Source organism: Cygnus olor, chromosome 1 (assembly GCF_009769625.2).
Source record: "Cygnus olor isolate bCygOlo1 chromosome 1, bCygOlo1.pri.v2, whole genome shotgun sequence".
In the NCBI taxonomy this organism is placed as follows: Eukaryota; Metazoa; Chordata; class Aves; order Anseriformes; family Anatidae; genus Cygnus; species Cygnus olor.
The window spans coordinates 128,987,449-128,996,592 of NC_049169.1; the positions used below are offsets into that span (position 1 = coordinate 128,987,449).

The 9,144-nt window shown below is 39.8% G+C and overlaps 1 protein-coding gene across 1 annotated transcript; it reads left to right on the top strand.

The window, feature by feature from the left end:
- The first annotated feature begins 662 nt into the window (after positions 1 to 662).
- On the top strand, positions 663 to 8,067 carry PIGA (phosphatidylinositol glycan anchor biosynthesis class A). Its single transcript, XM_040532937.1, has 5 exons — positions 663 to 1,486; positions 2,071 to 2,203; positions 3,335 to 3,467; positions 4,977 to 5,183; positions 6,826 to 8,067. The coding sequence occupies exons 1-5, from the start codon at positions 787 to 789 to the stop codon at positions 7,087 to 7,089; spliced, it is 1,437 nt and encodes a 478-aa protein (XP_040388871.1). The 5' UTR covers positions 663 to 786; the 3' UTR covers positions 7,090 to 8,067.
- Positions 8,068 to 9,144: the final 1,077 nt, after the last annotated feature.

A 9,144-nucleotide genomic window follows, 5' to 3' on the forward strand; every position in this document is an offset into this window, starting at 1 on the left:
ACTCTGCTGCTTTTCTCAAACTCCCGGACTGTTTGTAAAAATGGTGGGTTTTATTTTCAGCTACAGAGAAACAAAACTTGCAGCAAGAGGCTTGAGAATGTTTTGTGAGCTCCCGCTGTGACTGACAAGACCCAAAAGAAAATCAGGAGACTTATTATTATTTATTAACTTTACTATTATTATTTTTTATTTTGTGAGACACCACTGTGACTGACAAAACCCAAAAGTAAATCAGTTTTATTATTATTATTTATTATTATCATAGTTTTTATTCGTTGTTATTATTTATTTTATAATAAATAATTTTACTTTATTATTTATTTTATAATAAATAAATTCCGGTTTCGTGCACAACCTTCCCCAACAACAACCAAGGCCACTGGGCGAAGAGACGGAAAGAGGAGGGGAAACCCCGACAACTCCGCCCAACGGCCGCCGAGCGACCGTTGCGCCCGCCCCGCCTCCCTCCCTTTCTCCCTCCCGCAGCCGCGCGGCCGCTCCGATTGGCCGCTCCTTTTCCCGCGTGACCCGGCACCGGGCGGCGATTGGCCGCGGCGGGCCGGAGGGGCGGGCCGGCCGCGCGGTTACCGTGGCGACAGCGGCCGTACCCGGAAACGGGAGGGCGGCGGGGAGCGACCGGGGAGCCCCGGTGGGCGGCTGGTGCGGGCGCGCGCGCACGCTCCCCCTCCCCTCCCTTGTTCAAGGGTGCCGCCCTCTTAAAGGGCCCGCGCCAGGCATGGCCGGGCCCGGCGGGCCCGATGGGGCGGCGGCGGTCGTCGGTCCGTGATGGCGCCTCGGCGCTCCCCGGGCGGCAGCGGGCCCGAAATGGCGGGCGGGGGGCGGGCGGCGGGGGGGGTCCCGGCGCAGAGCGTGTGCATGGTGTCGGACTTCTTCTACCCCAACATGGGGGGCGTGGAGAGCCACATCTACCAGCTGTCGCAGTGCCTGATCGAGCGGGGCCACAAGGTGCTGGTGGTCACCCACGCGTACGGCGGCCGGCGGGGCGTGCGGTACCTGACCAACGGGCTGAAGGTGTACTACCTGCCGCTCCGGGTGATGTACAACCAGTCGACGGCGACCACCCTCTTCCACAGCCTGCCCCTGCTCCGGTGCATCTTCGTGCGGGAGAGGGTGACCGTCGTCCACGCGCACAGCTCCTTCTCGGCCATGGCGCACGACGCGCTCTTCCACGCCAAGACCATGGGGCTGCGGACGGTGTTCACCGACCACTCGCTCTTCGGCTTCGCCGACGTCAGCTCGGTGCTCACCAACAAGCTGCTGACCGTGTCCCTCTGCGATACCAACCACATCATCTGCGTCTCCTACACCAGCAAGGAGAACACGGTGCTGCGAGCGGCCCTGGACCCACGGATCGTCTCCGTCATCCCCAACGCCGTGGATCCCACAGACTTCACCCCAGACCCCTCCAGAAGGGATGACAGGACCATAACGATCGTCGTGGTCAGCAGGCTTGTTTACAGAAAAGGTAATGGGGGCTAAAACACAAGTCTATCCTCGTTATCACTTTCTATAGACTATGGGAAGAAAGGTCTTGGAGAGTTACCAGGAGCATGGGATTTATGGCATGGATTGAAGTGGGACTTTCACTACTTCATGAGCTGACAGTGTTGGGCTTTTGTGTCTCTGCATTCAAGAAGAAGGAATCCACACTTTAGTTTGCGCATGTTGGATTTAGAGGTCTGTTTTTTTTCCAGCATTGCAGGTGCTGGAGTTTATGAAGTGAAAGGTTTGGCTTAAATGGAGAGTATGGTCTAGGCCCTGATCTATGTATTCTATTAAAAATGATTCAACTGTTTTTTTTTTTAATCAAGCAACATCAATTTAAGTCATTGTTCATCATATTTGTCTCCTAATAGATCACATATTGTTGTGGTTTTTTGTCTGTTTGTTTTGTTTGCTTTCTTTTTTCTTTTTAAGAGTTTTGTGTTCAGCAGTACAACTGTGCAAGAGGCTTTTCCCATCCTGAGTAGCGCTAACACAGTAGGCTACATCATGGTAACTTCTAAAATCAAATACAATAACAGCTTGTCCTAAATTCTGTTCTCTTAGGTATAGATTTGCTTAGTGGTATAATTCCTGAGCTCTGTCAGAAGTATCCAGAGTTACATTTCTTAGTTGGAGGAGAAGGACCAAAACGAATTGTATTGGAAGAAGTCCGGGAAAGATACCAGCTACATGACAGGTTTGTTCTATGCATGTTTATGATCTTTCACTGAACTTTAACGGTGGGAAAGACAACAACAACAACCTTGCTCGCTGCCTTCCTTCTCCTCCCCAAAAAAACAAACCCCAAAAACCTGAGGCTGGAGAAGATGAGAACTATTGAATGAAAGCACAGCAGATAGACCAAACACTAACTGAGCACTTGCGGAGTTGGACTATGATCCTGCAAGTTGACCCTGTATGAACTTTCATGTGAGTCAGAGAAAATCTGAATTAGACATGGATTTATTGTTTCTCTGAAATGTTGATGTTCAAATCACATCTCCTGGATTACCATATGGTATGAGGTGGTAGCTAGTTTGTGTCACTGCTGCTTTTAAGGATAACTGCTAATAATTTTGGAAGTTCCATTCTTGTTGACATCTCTCTGCTTTGCTTCATTTAACTTTTTTATTTCAATGTGGTACTTTTCAGGGCAGGACTTATCCAGTACCTGTCCTTATAGTGCTACAGAGGTGTTCCTTGGTGCTACTGTGTCACCAAAAAGTTTCCATAATGCATATGCATCTGTATATTTCTTTGAGTTTTTGTCGTTCCTCGAAGATAGTTCTATACAGGAAGCGAAAGGTTCTTAATTTTCTATTTCCTGTTGCCTGTTCTGTACTTCAGTCAGTAATTCCTCCTTCTACGCCTCCCTGGTATGAAAGATCAATTTTTTTTTTTTTATTTTGTTTAGTGTGCTTCCTTCATCCTCTTCTGGTTTCCCAGCATCTCTTCAAAAGAATAGGTCCTGATCACTGATATCTTAAACATTTTTTTGCCCTTGGACTTTGAGATTGATCACACCTCACACTGAAAATTCAGATAGTACATCTAAGCAGAGAAAGAGTGATAAATCTTAATAATTAGCTGCATGAAGCTGTGTTCTCTTCCAGAAATAGCAAGCTCAGTAGCGGTGTTTTGAAGATGGTTTCCACATTAAAACAATTGCTGGTCAAAATTTAGAGAAAACAGAACAAAGGTGTCTATGCTGCTTTTCTCTATATAGGCGTGTACTACTGGAACTCATTTTTTTTAGTATATGCTTAACATTATATGGTATTGTTACAGTACAAATCTAGTGTTTATCTTATATTTTTCTTATATGCAGGGTGCGTCTCCTAGGAGCCTTGGAACACCAGGATGTAAGAAATGTTCTAGTCCAGGGGCACATTTTCCTCAACACTTCCCTCACTGAAGCCTTTTGTATGGCAATCGTGGAAGCAGCAAGCTGTGGCTTACAGGTAAAAAATAAAGAAGAGAGACGATCTTAACTACCTAGAATGCAGGTATCAATTTTAAACAAACTTCATGATTAAATAATACATGCTTGTAACATTTTATTTCATTTCATCTGAAGCTCCGTCTTTACAAAGGTGAGCAAATATTACCCACATTTACAGATAACCTGGAAGCTGAGACAGAATGGTTTATCGAAACTGCTTACACTCCCAGGAGAAACTTGTACAGAGTTGGGAATACATGTAGATCTGCTAATTCTCAGATCTGAACAAACCAGCCTGCCTCTCCAAAGTGCTATTTTGTATGTACTCCTCTGCAGAGTAAAGAGTGCTTGGTGTTCATGAAAGCTTATTTTGATGCTGCTTAATGAGGAGTTGCATGGGTGACTTTGGTCAGTCAGACATATTGAATTACCAGACTAAACCATTGTTTGACACCCGTTTCCTTCTTGAACCAAGATCTGACATACATTTTATTTATTTTTAACTGAATGCAGGGATTCAAGGTAGGAGAAGAGGGTTAGAGAGAGAAAGAAGACACTACAGTAATCACGTTAAGAGCTCTTTCTGCCTAATATTCAGCTCAATTTACAAAGTGACAGCTAAAAGCAAAAAGAAATCAACAACCATAAAGAACTGAGATTCTCACATTTAAATCTAAAGAAACTTTATTTTTGAAAGACGGTACTGATACTGTCTTTCAACAATTAAGTACTGATCTAATTGATATTGTTATCAGTGTCTAATTGATATGATCAGTGATGGGAATAGGGGAGAGAATTTGGGGTGAAACCAGGACACTTATAAACAAGAAGTATAGAAAACGTGAGGGGCTTTTTCCCGCTCCAACATTTTTTCAGATTAGTTACTACGTATTTGTGGCATTCATTCTCCAGTCATTTGTTTTCGTCTGTAGGGGTAGGAAAATTCTGTGGTTTTCCTACTGTTGCCTGCTGTTTAGAGATGATTAAAGAATACGAATCTTAGTAGTTTCAGTTTTCCCTTTAAAAACAGTAATTACTGAACTTCTGAAGAAATTCTTGTAAATGTTCAGTATCCTACAAATCATAAACTGAAGGCGATGTCACAAAATCGTCCTCTCCAAGTATAGGTAGCAGTTTTCGTGAGGAACTACGGAGAGAAGATCCAAAATGTAGTTACACGGATCTAGTTGTGTATTGTGACAAACACCTTTAGGAAAGATGTCTCATTAAACACACACTAGGCTAATCCTTCTGTCTTATGCTACCAAAGAATCACTCCGAACATTGCTAAAGGTAATCTGCTGTGCTAGGTCCTTTCTAGGGCTTAGACCTTCAGTTGACATACGCAGGTAAAACTCCCAAAGTTTGGTAGCAGTCTTTGCCTTCATGGCAACCAGTCACTGGATTTTTTTTCCCCCTCTTCATCTTCAGTGCTGAATCTAAACAATCTAAGCAGTGTAATAGCAATATCTTCTCTGGACTTTATTGCTATGCAACATATGTAGTATTTCTTCTGTTTCTTTCAAAGGTTGTGAGTACAAAGGTTGGCGGGATTCCTGAGGTGCTTCCAGAGAATCTCATTATTTTATGTGAACCTTCTGTGAAATCATTGTGTGATGGTCTAGAAAAGGCTATTGCCCAGCTCAGATCGGGAACGCTACCATCTCCAGAGGCTGTTCATAATAAAGTAAAGACGTTTTATACATGGAGGGATGTAGCCGAGAGAACTGAAAAAGTATGTATAATCACTTTTTTTTTTTAATTCTCTTAAAGTACATTTCTGAAAAGTGGTTTCTTTGAAACATTACTGTGTGTTCTTTTTGTAATTCTTCAGTTTAACTTCTGAATGTTTTCCATCAAACATATGGTTTAAAAAAGTTCACAAAATACTTCCCGTTTCCCAAATACTTCCCATTTTGTTGTTGTTGTTTTTCCCCTATTTGTATTTTTTCTATTACGTAACTATTGGTAGGTATTCTGAAGAACAGCCTAGACCTTTAGTTACATTTGTACTCATATTTTTTTCTCCCCAGAGTCTTCACAATAAGTAGCTCTTCTGGCATAGCTGGAAAACATGCTGTGTAAGATGTATGAAAAGATGGAGTTCATGACACAGTTTTGTCTGTGGCATGCTAATGAGTGGTTTAAAATGATGTGAGGTAGCGTAATGCCAGCAGACATAGCTGAATATACATGAGCTATGGATGTAATGAAAATAAATTATCATGCTTTTGAAATCATATTTCAGAATTAGAACTGTGCTTTGGTGTGAAAACTCCGTCATTAGCGAGGAATATTAACTGCAATAATTTATTAACTCCTGTGGAGATATGTCACTTTTGACTTCAGCCCCGGTGTTTTAGACAAGAGAGTAGTCGAAACAGATACATCTTAATTGCATTGTACTGTGACTCAGATACATATCTCTCTTACTAGTCTACTTGAAGAAGCGTCATATGCAACCGGTTTATCTGATCTTTTTCAAGTACTGTCAGTACAATTCGTCTTATGATTTTTTAAGCTGCAAACAGTATTTCAGGTGCAAAGTTTTTATAGAAGTTAGTCTAGGTTTCCATTTCTTTTAGAGCCGTTCCCTAAGAAATGAAACCAAACTTGGTGAAGGGAAATATTAGCATAACTGGAAGAAGGATTCATAGAACTTACGTTGTACAAAGGAGAGTTGTTTGTTGGCTCATTGCTGATGTATTTGTAAGATGAAATCTGTAATGTTCTCAAGGACAAAACTCTTTTGAATGATTTAAGTCTTGAGTCATGTATAGTAGTTTTCTATTCTATGAAACACTGGACCAGTGGTTGCAGTTAATATGTATATTGTCACTAATACCATGTATTTGCTTTCCGCATTCATTAAATTTTATCATAATAGTGTTTCTTTAAATAAAAATCAGAATCCTATTCTGATTTGTTAGACTGCTCAAATACAGATATTGGAAGATTGCCCACCCAGCTATGTGTTCATCCATCTTCGTGTTGAAAATCTCGTAACTGTGTGTTCAGACTCAGTGCTTGACTGGTGTGTCTAAGAGATTAGAATCCATTCCATTAATTCAAAAAACTCTCTGTAACATTAGATTAGAGGCAAATTATGCTGTCTTTCTATCTAGTGAAATACTCTCGAGGGCTGTCATAAAATAGAAGATTTCTTTTCATTTTTCTCCTTAACCATTGCGTAAATTCTTTAAATTTCTGGAATACTCATAAATCATTTTAAACTTGCAAAGCTTTTTGTTGTAATATTTGTCACGTCTAGTTGTTAGGAATAGATACTGTATTTTGCACACTGACAACAAAGCTTGATTTTTGAGGTAGAAGCAACATCACTCTTAAGATTTCACTCTCTCTTTTCTCCTTTTTAGGTATATGAGAGGGTTGCAGGTGAAAAGGTTTTACCAATGAATGAGCGACTTGACAGACTAATGTCTCACTGTGGCCCAGTGACTGGGTATATTTTTGCTCTTTTTGCTGTTCTGAACTTCCTCTTCTTGGTGTTTCTGAGGTGGATGATTCCAGATTCCATTATTGATGTTGCAATAGATGCCACAGGTCCTAAAGGTGCATGGACTAAACAGTATTTTTCTGGGAAGAAAAGAAGAGTTAAAGAAGAACCTCCAATCTCCTAAAATGCTCCAATGGAGAGAAAAAATGCATCGGTTCCTAAAGGTTTTAAAGCTTGCTGTTAGAGACAGTACTTTTCAAATTCTACGGTTTCTTTCTGAAGTTCTTTGAAAGAAACTTGGTTAAATGTGCTACCTCAATTTAGGATTATGTTTTAATTTAGTTTTGGATTCTTACAAGTATATGGACATCTCTTTTGCACTTAAAGCTGGAGGGAGAACGTGGATTTTTACATGTGTCAAGAGCCTTTGAGACAAAAATATTAGATTTTTCTCTATAACTTGAATAGTACAGACAGTGAGTGTAAACTTTTGTGATATTTGGAAAAGCAAAACACAAAAATTACATCAGTTTACAGTAGTCCCTGTCAATTCCTGATATTTACTCTGATTTTTGAGACCTATTTAAAAAAATTAAATACTGAACAAAACATACCTTTTCTTTCCTAAGATGAAAATGACACTTGAAGGTAGTCATACTAAGAAATTCCACAGTAATAATTAATTTACTGTAAATTCATTATTACCATGGAAATTTCAGAGACTTAGTTCCAGCAGTTGTGTCCCAGTGACAATGTTTTAACGTGCACAGCAATATTATTTTGAAGTTTGTCCCTAATGAAAATTAGATCATTCTGTTGCCAAATCAAAACTCCATAAAGAACTTCGGATATTCTCATCACAAGTATCCTGTTAACTAACACATATGAAAGTGAGGTAAAGCTTACGTCTTTTTTTTTAAAGCGCATAGGTGGCTTTTGTAAAAATACATAGGTGAAGGAATGATGTTACTTAGATTAAGATGATAATAATTAGCCTTCAGAATCAGCTCAGGCCTGCAAACACCTCCAGCAGAGTATGCCAAAGTATGAAGTAACGTGTGTTTGTGTGTGTGTGTGTGTGTCTGAATGAGAGAGAGAAAAAAATTTGTGAAGGGCTTAACAAGCCTCAACAAGCACCATCATATTTTCTCTGGTGTTTTTTTTTTTTTTTTTTTTTTTTTTTTCCCCCCTCCTCCCTTCTCCTTTTGTTCTCCTGCTTTTGACGTAAATGGCATTTCAGTCTGTCTCTGGGAGGGACAGTGTTTAGTGTGCATGATTTCACCTAGACCACACCAGAGACACTGTCAGACAGGTCCTGCAAGTTAAATCTGGGGAAGGCATCCCTTAAATGGAAGTAACCAACAGATAGGCTTTTCTTGAGGGGAAAAAAAAAGTTTCTTGCGTCTGGTAAGTATATCAGTAAGTAATTTATAGTTGGAACAACAGGCAGCAGAATGTACAAATGTGAGAGGAGGCAAATTTCTCTTGTTTACATCAGACAACCCTCAAACTACCCCCTGCCTAATGCCCTGGGTTAATTTCCCTTTCAAGCATCACTGAAGACTGAAAGTCTTATGATTCTATGACCCTGAGTATTACGTATCGTTGGCCAATGTATTAATATTTAATCTGTGCAATATGAAAATACTGTTTTCAAACCCTTGAAGGGTAGTATTTGAATCACAGCTTCTGTCAATATCATCTTGTTTCTGTAGAGATATATTTAATTTATGACATTTGATAATTTCATTGAACATATTTTCATGAAACTTGGAAAGGTAATGTGAAATACATGCCATATACAAAGTATTTTCTTTTGACAGAATTTTTAGCCTTTGTTACGTGAAGTACAATATGCATTGTCTTACAACTTGAATCATTCAAACTACATTAAAGATTGAGGTTAGCTAAAATGGTGCCCCACATTATTGATAAATGGGTGGAATAAAGGTAATATTTTACTTTTTTAAAAGTTACGTTTTTATAACAACATTCTAGTTTATAACAAATTTTTAAAAATGCTATTACCATTCCAGGAAATGATGTATTATTTTTTTAATCATATTTTGTTGTTTCTGGTTTATTTCTTCTTTTTTTTTTTTTTCCCCACATCTACAAACACAGATTTAACCATGACGATCTATTCAAAATGCTTCTGTTTTTTTTTTCTTTTGTGGAATATTGTGTACTTATGAATAACGTAGACAAACCTTGTTTTAGTCTTGTATAATTTATAGTT

Excerpts from the sequence above, each read along its gene's own strand:
- PIGA (XM_040532937.1), top strand. The coding sequence starts at position 787 with ATGGCGCCTCGGCGCTCCCCGGGCGGCAGCGGGCCCGAAATGGCGGGC. Across the intron at positions 1,487-2,070 it reads CAGGCTTGTTTACAGAAAAG|GTATAGATTTGCTTAGTGGT; the intron begins GTAATGGGGGCT and ends CTGTTCTCTTAG. Across the intron at positions 5,184-6,825 it reads TAGCCGAGAGAACTGAAAAA|GTATATGAGAGGGTTGCAGG; the intron begins GTATGTATAATC and ends TCTCCTTTTTAG.